Source organism: Leucoraja erinacea, chromosome 10 (assembly GCF_028641065.1).
Source record: "Leucoraja erinacea ecotype New England chromosome 10, Leri_hhj_1, whole genome shotgun sequence".
Classification (NCBI taxonomy): Eukaryota; Metazoa; Chordata; class Chondrichthyes; order Rajiformes; family Rajidae; genus Leucoraja; species Leucoraja erinaceus.
In genome coordinates this window covers 38,838,470-38,854,068 of record NC_073386.1, presented here as the reverse complement: position 1 = coordinate 38,854,068, position 15,599 = coordinate 38,838,470, and the positions used below count along the sequence as shown (strand labels likewise).

Sequence of the window (15,599 nt, the reverse complement as noted above, 5' to 3'; positions counted from 1 at the left end):
GTAGTAACTGACCTGCAAACCAGTTCAGCGACAGTCCGGAATAAATCATCAACAGTTAGAACTGCAGTTGCAAACTCCATTCCTGAATGATTATTTGAATCACCACACGACATTCTGCTTTCTTTGTTTTTGAAAAGGGATCTTTCAAATAATAATTGTACTTGGCAGTGATGGAAACAATAATTGTTCTGAGCTGAAATAAAACAGTATAAAATCCTGTGCACAATATATTGGTAGTGTAGAGCTGTAGTATTATATATATTTCATATATTTTACTAGACCAAGGGGAACCCGTTGGGCCCGTTCCCTCCAACGCGGGGGGGGGGGGGGGCGGGCTTCGGCATCACACACACACACACACACTCACACACACACACACACACACACACACACACTAAAACCCCCCTTGATATTATATTAATATATATTCATTCACACCTTTTACCCATCCCCTGACCTATCCACTCACGCATAACCCTCAACTGCGCAAGCACAGCTAGAGAGGGGTAGAGAGGGAGGGCGGTAGATATTGAGGGATTGGCGCAGGCGCGACATCACAGGGGAGGGCTGGTTCCCGAACGCAATGGCATAGGTCCCAATAGGCCCGAAGGGCCCCCCCTCCTCCTCCCCCTCCTCCTCCTCATCCCTCTCATCCCCCTTCTTCCAACCCCTCTCCCCCCCTCCCTCCACCCCCTCTCTCCCCCACCACTCCCTCACCCTCTCTCTTTCTCTGCCCCGGGGACGGGGTAAAGAGGGAGAGGGAGGGGTGGTGGCAGCACCTCCTCAGGTCGTAGAGCAGAAGCCTCCCCACCAGGCGCTGGGCCCGATCTAGGCTGCGGCCAGCATGGACCAGAGCGAGGCCCGGAGTGATCTGAGGACCGTGAAAAGCAGCGGAGGGCCGGCCGATCGTGGCTTCCTCGAAGGGAAGCGCACCCACCAGCATGACAGATGATCGAGCGGGGGAGACGGAGAGGAAGTCGTCCCCTGTGACAGCCGCCATGGCCACTTTTCCACTGCGCTGCGATAACGACCGACACCGCCATGTTGTAGAACTTGAAGGAGCGCAGCGGAGCGCGCAGAACGACTATATCTCATGTTCAACGGCTTCAATCCAGAGCCCTGGGGGTGTGCGGCTAGGCCACGTAACTCGCAGCTCGTGCCTGCGCATTGAAAACTCTGCACAGCTTGCCGCGAGGAGCAAAGGCGTTGTGACGTCATCCAGCTCGCTTCTGCACGTTAGATTTTAAAAAGATGCCAGATTGGTGAACAATTTTAGTAAAAAACATGGGAAATAATGAATTAAATTTTCAGATGAGGGGATGAGGTAAATCTCTGCCGGAATATGTAAAAATATGTCGGGTTTTCGAGGAGATGTGAATCACGTATGAAAACACACACACACACACACACACACACACACACACACACACACAGTTTGTACGTTCTGCCCATGACTGCGTAGATTTTCTCCGAGATCTTTGGTTTCCTCCCACACACCAGATGTACAGGTATGTAGGTTAATTGGCTTGGTGTATGTGTAAATTGTCTTTTGTGTGTGTCGGATAGTGTTAATGTACGGGCATCACTGGTTGGTGTGGACTCGCTGGGTCGGAGGGCCTGTTTCCGCACTGTATCTATAAACTGAACTAAACTAGAAGTGGGTTTAATGAAATCATTATTTTTTTGAAAATATTTTCAAGTTAATTTTATTTCATCGCTAACTTTAGCGGTGTATCTAGGACTATACTGTTGCTGACCAAAAATAATTTATAGAAAGATGGAGAAAAATTATCAAACTTCAATTTTGCATTGTCAACTCCATATTTGAAATAGTAACAGGTGGACACCTGTTCTACAATTTTGTCTCTCTGTAGATACTTTCCCTCCTGCATAATGCAAACAGCTGTTTCCACAAAAGTGCCCTTGCTTCCCATAAATCAAAACCTGACTGCGTTTTGAAATAATCTGGGAGGTAGTATGCAAATCCACATTTAAAGTTAGATGGCAGTGTTGAAACCATCCCTCTTGACTGAACCAAGAGTTAACAGTTTCTGAAAATATTTCCTACTCAAACAACACCTGCTTATACTAAACGGTACTCAAAATAATCATCTCCACCCCCTGAAAATAGCAATGTCACTTAATGTGGACAAGAAAAACAGACCATTTGGTCTTTATTATTTTGCTGTTTTGTGATCATTCTGTGAGCTCTATTTCATAGAAACATAGAAAATAGGTGCAGGAGTAGGCCATTTGGCCCTTCGAGCCGGCACCGCCATTCAATATGATCATGGCTGATCATCCAACTCAGTATCCTGTAACTGCCTTCTCTCCATACCCCCTGATCCCTTTAGCCACAAGGGCCACATCTAACTCCCTCTTAAATATAGCCAATGAACTGGTCTCAACAACCTTCTGTGGCAGAGAATTCCACAGATTCACCACTCTCTGTGTGAAAAATGTTTTTCTCATCTTGGTCCTAAAAGACTTCCCCCTTATCCTTAAACTGTGACCCCTTATCCTGGACTTCCCCAACATCGGGAACAATCTTCTTGCATCTAGCCTGTTCAACCCCTTAAGAATTTTGTAAGTTTCTCTAAGACCCCCCCTCAATCTTCTAAACCCTGGAGTTTGGAATGTACTTAAATCGCTATAAATCACGACAATATCTTAAGCTGTCATGCAAATACAACTTTTAACATAGAGACAATATTTTTTTTACAACAAGGATCTGCAGTTACTTGTTTATAAAAAAAAAAAGGTGTTGGAGCAACTCAGCACGTAGAGATGCTGGTTGTGTTGCTGAATTACTCCATCACTTTGTATCAGTAATTTATTTTGTCAGGCAAAGGAAACCATGAACAGAAATAGATAACTGAGCAGTGCATGTTATTTAAAGGGATTGACAGGTTAAAGTATATCCATCGGCTGCTCAAGTGCAAGATGAATATCAAAAGAAGCAATTGGGAAATCAGATTATATATTTTTTTGGAAGAACAACTTCCATTGGAATTGGAAATGTAACAAGGCAGAAATGTCTCAAGGCACTTCCGATGTGTGTTTGCAAACAACTAGAGTGATCAACCCATCTTTTTGTTGCAGAAAATCACCTTTTGGTGCTTTAGACAGCTCAATAAAGAATACAGGTCCCACCAAATTGAGTGTTGCTCAATCGGTCTTTAAGGTGACTAGTAACTTTCCTACAACATTTAATGCTTATTGGTCTATAGTTCCCAGATTTTTCTTTGAAGCCCTTCATAAATAGAGGCACAGCATTCATCTCCCTCCAGTCTTCACCCCTGTCTAAAGATGATTCATAGATCTCAACCAGGGCTCCTGCAATTTCTTCATTGTGTCTATGTATACATCTGATCAGGCCTGGAAGATTTATTTGCCCTCATAATCTTAGGATATGCAATACCTCTTTGACTGTAATACAGACTGTCCCCAAGACATCTCCATTAACTTTCCCAAGGTCCCCTGTCTTCATCTTGTTTTCTGCGGTAAAAACAGAGGTGAAATATTTTTTGAAGATTTTGTTAATATCTTATAGCTCCACACTTAAATGACCACTTTATTTTCTGAGGGGCCCTATTCTCTGCCTGGTTATCCTTTTTTATCCTTAATATACTTATAAAATCTCTTTGGATTCTCCTTAATATTAACTGCAGTGCTATCTCGTGCCCTCTTTTTGGTCTTTGGATTTCTTTCTGAAGTCTACTTCTCAATCCCCTGTGTTCCTCCAGGAATTCAATTGATCCCAGCTACCTATACCTGACCCATGACTCCTTTTTCCTGACCAGAGCATCGATTTCTCTCATCATCTCGTGTTCCTGACTTCGACCTGACTTGCCCTTTATTCTAATGGCAATATACATATCTTGATCTCTCACTATCAGACTTTTAAAAGCATTCCACTTTCCAGACATCCTTTGCCTGCAAACAATGTACTCCAAATAATTTTGCAAGTTCCTATCTTCACAATAATGTTGGCTTTGCTCCAGTTTAGAATGTTAACTTGTGAAGCAGCCTATCGATTACTAATTTAAAGCTGATAGACCTGTGGTGGCTGGTCCCAAAAGGCTCAGCCAATGATATTGATCACTTTCCCTGCCCAATTTCCTAATGTCCCATTTAGATATTAAGTGAATTCCTTTGAGAGCAAACAATATAAGGATTTACTGCTGAAACCTTATGGTTTGCGAAGTCAGATGTACCTTTTTGGTGTACCACAGCTGACAGTGGTACATCTGAAGGGACCAATAAGTCTTTATGGCTGTTGAAAGGAAAGTATAAGCAATTGAAAGACTGTATTGCAATAATAAGTTAAGAACATGGAGATCATGAGTTCAAATACCAACCTGGCAAGATGTGACCTGAATTAGAGATATGCCATTTATTGTCACTATACATGTACAGTGAAACTGAAAGCTGCTCGTACTCAGTGCATACATACAATTTAGCACAAAAAACAAGAAACAGAAAAAACAAAAAACAGAAGGGAGATGGGGGGGGGAATAGGTGCACAAATTCTGCGGCGCTACATACATATATACATATATACAGATGGAAGTCCGTGTTGGGCAGTGTAGTCAGTGCATGTGTGAATTTGAATTTATAGAGATAATTCTCGGTGTATTCCTGAGTCTGTTTGTCCATTTGTGCACCTATAGCGCCTTCCTGTCGAACAGTCCAAACGCAGGATGGGAGCTGTCTTTGATGATCTTCTTTGCCCTGCTCAATCCATCAGGGAGGGGAGAGGGCAAAAACCCTCTGAAGCCTCTCCCTGTCTGCCATGGTGCAGCTGAGTAAATAAGAGCTGCTATTCCACACCAGTTAACCAGTCTCCCTTTTTCTCCAGACACTGACTGTAAATGGACGCCGGGAAGAGATCGTGTTGTCCGTCCCAGCAGCGTGCCGACCAGGGTGTTGACCCTCTCCACACACTCGCCGTTGATGTGTAGGGGGGCTAAGTCGGTGCTGAAGTCGACAATGAGCTCTTTTGTTTTCCTGAATTACATACTCAATTAATGGGTAAGCAGTAGGGAAGGAATATAATGATATATAAGGAATATAAGCTGCATACAGAGAATGTGTAATTCCATTAGTGAAAGCTGAAGAAAGGTTCAATCAAAAAACTGAATGGAGCAATAAGAGTGCTATTCCACACCAGTTAACCAGTCTCCCTTTTTCTCCAGACACTGACTGTAAAGACGCCGGGAAGAGATCGGCCCAGTGCCGACAGTGTCAACAAGGTTCAGAACAAGATGGAGAAGAAGGAAAATCACACCACCACTCATAGCACAAAGAAAGAGATGACTGACATTAGCACAAACTTCCTGCAGAGAGACGCAGCTGCCACCTACACCCAGACTGAGGTAAGAAGGCAAACAAAATCATTCAAACATCTGGCTCCCATTTTCATCTCTTTCATCAGAAATCGATCCAAGACAATTACGCAGAACAATAGCTAAGACTATATTGAACTGCTCCAAGGTTTGGTAGCAGGTCCTGCCAACAAATGCTCTCAGTGTATCTCCACCGTAACATCAGAGGTCTGGCCATTTGACGGATGGATGAAGGGCCAAAGTGTTTTAAAAGAGGTGTAATTTGTTACTGAGATTTTATGCTCCTTAGAGTGAGAGTTGGATACTATCAAGAATGCACCAAGTGCCATCATCAAACCTTTTCAACATGTTGACTACTAAGCTTGGATGCTGGTGCTACTTTTCTATGCTGTTGTGGCTATACTGGTTTGTTGATCCCCACAGAAAAAATATTCTGAGGTTTGTGATTTCTCTGCCAGGACAGAAGAACATGATTTAGTTGTACAAGAACAATGTCACTGAAAATGCATCTGAACAGTTCCAGTAACCTTTGGCCCAGATTTGGCCCACACTGTTCCAGCATTGAGCCACAGCCTCTGGAAAAAGAACATCCCACTATTTCAATGTGCCAGTTTTCCATTTCCTAAGTTACTCTGAATGTGATTGCCCCACTAACGCCAAGTTAAGCACTTTGAATTGTGGGCTCAATGCCCACTCAGAACAGAGCAGAAACTGCCCAAATTCATTTCAGTTTAGGATCCCGAACAACAGGCCAATAGATCAAATCAACCCAAGCTGTTTTCAGCACGATCCCACAGGGCAAAGTTCCAAGACTACATGCTACTTAATGTCGCAGGACAAGTATTGAGCTGCTGTTTTATTGAGATATACATTGGAATTTGTAGATGTGCGGCTTGAGCAAGGATGGTTTTGAAAATAGTAAGGATTATCAGTGTGGATGGTTAGGGATTCCCGCGAGATTCTGAAAAGAACAAGAAACAACATTCTAAAACCCACTGTTGCAATTCAGAAAGATCCTGGTGCTTTTCCAGCTGCAAGCCGTTTGTAAGTGTGAACAGAACTGTGTAGGGGTTTGATTTGCACCTTGAGATGCAATCATTAAAAAAAAAAAAAATTGAATTTACAAGGTGTTTCTTAATCTTAGAATATTCCAAAAAAAGTTGGAAGCTTTGGAAGTGCTCTTGAAGGACATTCACTGATATAATAAATAATACACAGTAGCCACATAAGACAAGCCCACATAAGCAGCCAGCGATGTTGACTAAATCTGTTTCAGAATGGTGATTGAGGGATACATCTTGGGCAGGGTGTATAAGATAACACAATGGCACTTAAAATCCAAATTGGTAAAATTGCAACTCACCTTTGTGCTGGTGGCACGGCTCAGGGCTCAGGTGTCCAATGGCTTATCTGTGGTTTGGCCAAGTCTGCATCACTGGCATCGCAGCTCTCTGCACAAAAACATGCACTCAACTACCAGAAGGCAATAGACTGACCTGGAAACAAAATTGTGCAACAATTGGCAATTGCTCCTGAAGAACAGCAGTTTGCTCCAGGGTGGCAGCAAGCAGAGTGGAATGGAATGAGTGTGACTGAGGCACAAAGACTTTGGATGATCTTTGCATGGGCCTCAATGGAACCTGGGGGACTGGCAAGCTGGAGATGCTTATAATTTCCCAACTCGAAAGGTTGTGCTTCTGGCTCTGCAGACATTTGTGGTTGGAGATGAATTTACCCATGCTGCTTGAGTTCTCTCACTTGATGGCAGGTAATCTGGTCAATGGACCAAATATTTCCAAAGCATTAGACTCCTGTGAATGTTCCCTTGCAAAGTCCTGATCTAAGTCTCCCAAGGCAGAAGTGACATGAGACTTTTCTCTCTGGGGAACAAGATACGACTTGTCTCCACAATGGTCTGGTCTAATTGTGACTTACCAGTTTCAGATGTATTTCTCTGCAAAATAGGCGTCTCTAATCCAATCTTTATAAATCTTGTGGTGTCAATATCCGAGCTGGTCCTTGCTGTGCTTGTCAGCTGCACTGTGCTCCTAATGCATGAATTGGGCCTGGTTAGGTGGTATCTGGAATTAGCGCCGATTTGGGCTATACAATTTTGAGTATAAAGTGACTATAATAGAGGACTGAGAACCTATCCTTGTGGGGCACCGGTATTGAGACTTATTATGGAGGGGTAATGCATCCATAAAGTATGATGATATGTGGCAGTGACATGGGGTGCATTTGACATGTGTGTACCGCAGATACTTCCAACAGCAGAACACAGTGCAGGTGCTCTTTAAGAGCTGGAGCCCTTCCATCAATTAGCTCATGAATGCATCAGCTGGTAGCACAACATTGGACCACCTTGGAGTTAGCAAGAAAACAAAGTGTTGTGAGCTCAACAACGCAGGCAGAAACCACATCCCAGCATTGCCATGTGTGGCTCTTGCAGGGTTAGGTAAACTTTCTAGACAATTTACTGCAGTGCAATTTGCTAACCTGGGGATTCTCCCATCTGTTTTCTTTAAAGGAAAGGCACATCCGTACACGACCTGACAAGTTTGACAAAGAGTTCCATCGGAAGAGGGATGAAAACAAAGACACTAAACCACTGATTGTGTTGCGGACAGAGCAGAAGCGATATGAGAGACACCATAAGCAGAGACATTCCCAAAGGCCGACCATTATACGAGCCACATACTACAAGGCAAAAGCTTCAGAGGACTCGGAGATGGTGGGGGATGAAGAAGTGGCAGAGGATGAGCGTAAGTGCACCATTCTGTTTCTTCTTATTATGTCAATGTTTTAAATAAGAACAATTAGTTACAAAGTGGGTTTGGATATCCTGGAAAGACACAAAGCTGGACTAACTCAGCAGGTCAGCCAGCATCCCTGGAGAACATGGATAGGGGAAGTTTTGGGTTGGGACACTTCTTCACTGATTACAGGAGTGGGGAGAAAGAAAGCTAGAAGAGTGGAGAGGCAGGGCAAAGCATGGCAGGTCAGAGGTGAACACAGGTGAGGGAGTTTTGATAGGCAGGTGGTTGGACAAAGGCCAGAGATGAATACACACAAGGTGTGAGATAAAAGGATTAGAGTTGCAAGTTTTAAAGCTAGAGGGTTGCTGAGGTGCGAATTGTGTAGCTAGGGGAAGGAATATAGATGTGTTCAAGAAGGAACTGCAGATGCTGGACGATCGAAGGTACACAAAAATGCTGGAGAAACTCAGCGGGTGCAGCAGCATCTATGGAGCGAAGGAAATAGGTGACATTTCGGGCCGAAACCCTTCTTCAGACGTCTGAAGAAGGGTTTCGGCCCGAAACATCACCTATTTCCTTCGCTCCATAGATGCTGCTGCACCCGCTGAGTTTCTCCAGCATTTTTGTGTACCGAAGGAATATAGATTACTGGATGTAGATTAAAGGAATGTTGGATATCCTGGCATTATTAAGTGGTGATAAATAAAGTAAATGTTGTCCCCTCTTCCGTAATACCCAGGATTCTTGCCCTTCAGGGTTGATATTTTCTACTTCACTGGTTCATGAGATGTTTCCTTTCATGAGAAAACGTCCTCCCTACAAGTGCATCTGTGACACATCTGCCCTTCATTAGTGCACTCTCACATGCACACTTCCTCCTTCCATGGTATTTTGTCCATTCTCACAAACTCTCCCTCTTCGATTTTGTGTCATAGCACAAAGTGATTTACCTTGGCACAACATCAGCTTGGCGAGCCAGCAGTCTGAAAACCGCATTTGGGTTTGTTAAGGAAAATATTTGTCTGGGACCGTCCAAAGCTGATGACTGCTGCACAGAGTTTGCCTGCAGAATCACACACTGCCTGGATTCAGCCCAAATGCTACAAAGCAGCCACCATCATCCTTGGTTGAGGAAAATCTAATCAGATTTAATTTTGTGCTGATTAAAATGCTGGACTGCAGTTTTTAAACTTTAATATTCAGTTGCAGACAGCAACTTAGGCAATGCCAAGCTTCCTGTTCTCTGCCCCAATGCACTTACCTTAACTACAAGTTTAGGATACCACCCCACTGTAAAGTGTAACATTATATTTTCCAGTTCCAGTCACATTACCAGATGTGACCAGACCTATCTACCCCTGCAGGAGATCCTATAATGTTTTGCCTTTATCCACCCCATGCACAGTTTCTTGCCATTGGTTGCTAGCATATCCATTCCCAGGACAGACTGCCTTCAGCCAATCGGAATTGAAAACAAATAGTTTGTTAGCCTGTTAGATGGATTCAGCCTGTTCATTAAACCAGCCTTGTTTTTATTTCAGCTATTTTTATTGGTAGCAACTAAAATATCCAAGGTTTTATTTTGTTTAAGGCAGTTTTCTAATGTGCCTGTGGTTTTATTCCTGCATTGCTTGTAATGTATATGTGTCTTTAACTCTTGGAGGCTCTGGAAGGATGGCGGTTATAAACTGTAGTATTCTCTGAATGCAAATGTCCAAACAAGATATATATATATTTTTTAATGCATTACAAACCTGTTTGATATAGGCTCCTCTTTGCAGCCCCACCAACTTGATTTCAAGAAGTGTTGAATTGCATTCCACTGTGTGTTGATTGGGAAAGTGGAAGGAAAAACTTTCATTGAATGCTTTAGAGCAATATTGACATTTGGCTCCCCATTGATCATTAATTGGGGTGTGGTCATTGAAGAACATGTAAAAGAGGATTAATTATTTTGTTGAAGTAGCTGGACTTAAATAAAAAGTCATTTCTAACATTTTCTTATCATACAAGCTTTTGGGTACACCAGGGGTTATATAGCACCCCAAGGGATAGAGATCTTGCATTAGCAGCAACCAGCTTAAATCAACAGGGCAACAGGTCAAATAAATATGATTGTAATTCATTTCCTAGAGGGATCACAGGAGGACCCGTTTCTAAACCTGCCTTCCCACGTGCTTTGGAGCAAGTATTTATCCCAAGCAGATTGTTGGGAGGCAGGAACAGGTGAAGTATAATTCTGTATTTTGAGCTGACAGGAGTGAACTCTTTTGAATTTTTAATTATTTCATATCTGTGCTTCATTTTTGCTCAAACACTCCTTGTATTAAAAATAACAAAGCAAATCTCTAAGGTACATTCACAATAATGAATTGGAAGGACCTATCCTGACATTTGATCAATTACTTTGACCTATCCTGTCTTAGTTTTATCCCAAAAATAATTTGAACTTTATTGTGTTTTACAATCTCAGGGAGTGAATAACACATCAAGGCTGCATGTAATCTCCATCTCCAGTTGTACATTCTTGAACAGTCACAATTCATCTACATATATAATCTTCTTTCCAAACATTAACTTTGTTTTTGTTTTATAAATAACTTTATTGAAAGCAATAAATAACAGAACAAACATAAATCAAATTAACATGTTACTCTCAACATCCACTGTACACCCAAAACTCTGCAATGTCCACCGACAGCTTAAAACTCCATGTTCAGTGCCAGGGACTGTGTACCAGCAAACTGCCTGCTGCGTGGACCCTATGGGAAGCTGCTGTGGTCAGGCCCAGGAACAATCCAACGGAGTTCCTCCAATTGTGTCACACCCTTCTGCCCTGGGTGCCTCTTGTTGTAGAGTACAGAAACAGCCACTTCTTTCCAACTTGTCCATGCCGACCAAGAAGCTCCATCTAAGCTAGTCTAATTTACCTATATTGGGTCTATATACCACTAAACCTTTCATAGAGTAATACAGCATGGAAAGAGGCCCTTCAGCCCAACTTGCCCACGCCAACCAACTTGCCCCATCCATATGTTTCGTAAATGTTATTATAGTAGCTCTCAACAACTTCCTCTGTTCCACATACCTGCCACCAGCTACCATAAACATTGTGATAGTACCTGCCACCTGTTTGATATACCTACTGCCCTTTGTGTAAAAGGAGCCCCTTGGGTTTCTAGTAAATCTTTCTCTTCTCATCTTAAACATATGTCCTCTGGTTCATAAATTCCCTACTCTGGGTAAAAGGCTCTGTACATTCACCCTATCTATTCCCCTCACTATGTTATACACCTCTATCAGATCATTCCTCAGTCTTCTGCACTCCAAGGAACAGAGTTCCAGCCTAATTATTTTCTCCCTTCACTTCAGACCCTCAAGTCCTGGCAACATTCTTGGAAATCTTCTTTGCACGTTTTCCAGCTTAATGGTATCTTTCCTATAGTGAGGTGTCCAAAACCTACACCCCCTGTAGCTGCTGGTGCTTCCGGGGGGGGGGGGGGGGGGGGGGGGGGGGGGGGGGGGGAGAGGGGGGGGAGCTTGGAAAAAGACGGGGGAAGAGCCATGGGGGGGTAGAGAGGGTTATCACGGGAGAGGGAGGCAGGAGCCAGTGAGGGGGACCAGAGAGGATGGGGCTGGAGCTGGCGGTGCGATGGGGACTCACAGCGGGCGCTGGTCGCTGGTCATTCTCCTCCGCCGGGATCAGAGTCTCCGCTTTCCGTTTGGCGACATCTCTGACTCCAGGCCGGGCCGCTTCCGGTCCCTCCGAAAATTGTGTCCAGTTGGAGACCTCCGCCGGCCACCCACAGCGTCCCTCAGCTCCAGTAAAGACGCGATGGCGCAGGAAGGGGCGGACTGTCCCAGGGAGTGACAGGAGAAGAGACCAACCTGCTGCATGGCAGGAGAGGCGATAGATCTGCGCACGCGAGGTTTTTACGATATTTAAACCTCGCTAACTTTCAAAATATACTACCGATCGGAACAAAACATGTTGCACTCGCAGCACAGGAGAACGGTGAGTGAGCTGGCTATTTTCCTTGCAGAAATAGAAAAACTAAAGATGTACAGGTTTGAAGGAAGACCAACCACAAGATCAGAATTTTAGTTAAGTATACATTATGATGCACCGATGGCATTTGTTAAAATCCTCATAAAAATCAAAATCTTTCGTTGCAAGTTTCACAGAAAAGCATCATTAGTTTTCCTTCTGACACAGTCCTAAAATTGACAGTTACAGTGTGCATCGTCTCCTGTTTTTCGGTGAGGTCTTGCAGCTGCCAGCTTCTTAATTTTCAACCACCTTGAAATGGGACATATTTAACAATGAAAAACAAAAGTATTTCAGCAGCAAAAGAGCATTGCGACTGAGAGAATACAGGGTGGAACAGCAGAGGGAATGTTCAAAGTCCTTCCAGTTGTCAGAAGTACCAGAGCAAGCTGATGAAGAACAGTGTCCAGTGGAGATATGTTTCTTATGCAAAAGGGCCACAGAGACCCTAAGGAACGGCACGGTGGCGCAGCGCTAGAGTTGCTGCCTTACAGCGCCAGTGACCCGGATTTGATCCTGACTATGAGTGCTGTCTGCAGGACTTTGTACGTTCTCCCCGTGACCTGCGTGGGTTTTCTCTGGGATTTCAGGTTTCCTCCCACACTCCAAAGATGTACAGGTTTGTAAGTTAATTGGCTTGGTATCATTGTAAATTGTCCCTAGTGTGTGTAGAACTAGTGTTCGTGTGCAGGGATTGCTGGTCAGCGTGGACTCGGTGGGCCAAAAGGATGGTTTCCGCGTTGTATCTCTAAACTAAATGAAACTAAAACAAAATAAACCATCTGTAGAGATAGCCAGGTGCTCCTAGCAGGAATTTGTTAAAAATATTTCCCTGTTGAAATGTGCAGTTTATGAATGCCTGAATTTTGGGGAAGCCTGCCATCCAGGGGGATCCTTGAGTTCACTGTGCTGTAGGGAAAGTACATGATGTATATGATCTCACTAACACAGCGAGGGCATTAACCGCAGCAGAAATCCACAGCAATAATCTGGAAAGGGTCACGAGGCCACAAAATTACGATTGACTGTGACTTGTCTTCTACAGCAAAACATTCCAGAGTTTTATCTGAGACTGTATTTGAGTTCGAAAAAATTGCGAGGATTTATGAATGGAGTCTGGGATTTGACCTCCAAATAACAGGGCTTCAGGGAAAAGGACTAGTCAAACATTGATAAATAAGAACCGTTACTTTTCAGACCAGTGAAGTTGAATTTGGGTGCTGCATTGTGGTTGCCATTTTGGGTGAATTTTATGCTGAAGAAAATGGTGTCACTGTCAATTAAAGTTCTGCTGAAAAAGCAACGCTTAAATCCACAATTCTAGCATCCAGAAATTTGTACCATATCATTCTCGTTCATTCTTCCATGGCACAGTGTTATTGTTCTTGGAGTTGTGTAAAGGAATTCCTAGACAACTCATGTTGCTGCTTATCTGGATTTATATTCATGTAGTTTACATTTGCTCTAATAGAAAACATGGGCTGTTTTCTATACATAAGCATGATGAATCCAGCCCCATCTTCAGCTTTAGGTCCATCTCCATCTCCTGGCTCGTGGTATTTTGGGATACTGTTGAAGTATTAAATAAAACTAGAATGTGGTTGATTTATAACAAACGTTTTAATCTAAACCTGAACAAGGGTTTGCTTTCAAGAAAACAGCACAGAAGAACCTTAAGAACGTGGCTCTGAAAATGCTCACACCAGCTGTGGTTTTCACCCATACTGTGTTCAGTGTTAAGATCAGCCTGATGGGAAATGTCAATAAATGAAGCAAGTCTCATTTCCAACATTGATGTTAAGATTTAAATAGCTTTGAATTGGAGCCAATAAAAAACAATAAAATATCTGCAGTTGTAATCATCTTTATTCTGAAAATAATGGAAACCAACAAGGTTTTACTGGATACTTAGTTTTATTTTAAAAGAGGAAATATGTTTCACATAAGAAAGGGATAAAAGACTATGGTTACAAAAGAAGCCATTCAGTGGATCTTAACTCACTATTTCTTACTCTCTGATCAGAATCCAGCTCTGCCAGTGGTGAGGATGGAACCCTTCTCTTTTTGGATGACCAACTTATTAAGCAGACTGAATCAGCGGGTAATGATTCTCAAAGAACAAATCCTGTTCTTACAACCATCGTTCCAGAGACAGCAACACAATCCAGAAGCCAGCTGAATCTCACGGACGAAATGGAGTCTTTGACGGATGCAACAATACTTGTTGCAGGATCAACAATTCCCAGTGTGACCACCTCCTCCAGCAGTAACAATACAACTAACTTTACTGTGACCAACCCAGATCCACACTTTGCTAAGACCAGCCAATTCAATGCCTCAGAGCCCGCCACTGTTATCACCACCACTGCTTCCATCCCACTTCCCATTCATACTCTTGTTTCAGCTCTTACCATAAACTCCACAGCAAACACAACTTTTACCTCCTTCCCAATCCCCACCCCCACCATGCCGAACGTAACTCACATCACAGCCTCACCAGCTACTGGTACCATTGCTCCCATTTTACCACCCAATACTGCTCCCACATCCCCTGCAGTCACCACCACGACAATTCCTACTGATGAAGTTCCCATCACCATCACAGTCTCCATCCTCACTGACGATGCAGAAACCACTTCAACCCACTCGAACACCATTGCTGCCGTTTCCTCCATAGCACCCACAACTAGCACCACGGACACGGTAGCAGCCCCCATTACCACTAGCGCTACTACAATTACTCCCGAGGATCCCACCACCCTCCCTGTAACCAATGCATCTACCACCATGAGTACTGTACCCACCGTCACACCTACCACCATGATCACCACAACTGTACCTAACACAACACCCACTACAACCACAATACCAACCACCGTGACCACCATACCCACAACACGCACCACTACACCAACACCGACCACAACCGCCATACCCACAACTATCAAAACCACCCTACCAACCACAACCCTATCCACCACAACAACCCTACCCACAACAACCACAACCCGACCTACAGCAACACCCACCACTATGACTGCAATACCTACCGCAACATCCACTACAACCACACCCACCACAACTACTACAACCACATCTGCACTGACCACGACCATTGCACCCACCACCACCTCACCCACTACCACTTCAACCATGGCAGACAACGTCACCAGCCCCAAGCGAAAAACCACAACCCGTTCACCAAAAGCGAGGACAACTTTAATCGCTCCCCATGCCAGAAAGAAACCTAAAGTGGAGGGCACACGGAGACAACGTGTAAACCACAAATCGAATGATGGTTACAGAACTTTTGGTATGTGCACTTCCAGAATTTGCTTTTTTTTAAATGACAGGTTACAATGATCATTCCATTTATCAGGAAATGTGCTCCAATGTTATAATGCGTCTCTGAATTCTCCATTAGTTTTATTTTAAACTATGATA

The 15,599-nt window shown here is 43.6% G+C and overlaps 1 protein-coding gene across 1 annotated transcript in view; it reads left to right on the top strand.

The window, feature by feature from the left end:
* Positions 1 to 15,599, top strand: part of LOC129701042 (olfactomedin-like protein 2B) — a 41,915-nt gene that overhangs the window by 12,893 nt on the left and 13,423 nt on the right. The window contains exons 4-6 of the mRNA XM_055641986.1: positions 5,199 to 5,378; positions 7,879 to 8,113; positions 14,179 to 15,468. Of these exons, the coding sequence (XP_055497961.1) occupies positions 5,199 to 5,378; positions 7,879 to 8,113; positions 14,179 to 15,468 (1,705 nt within the window). The remainder of the gene's footprint in view (positions 1 to 5,198; positions 5,379 to 7,878; positions 8,114 to 14,178; positions 15,469 to 15,599) is intronic.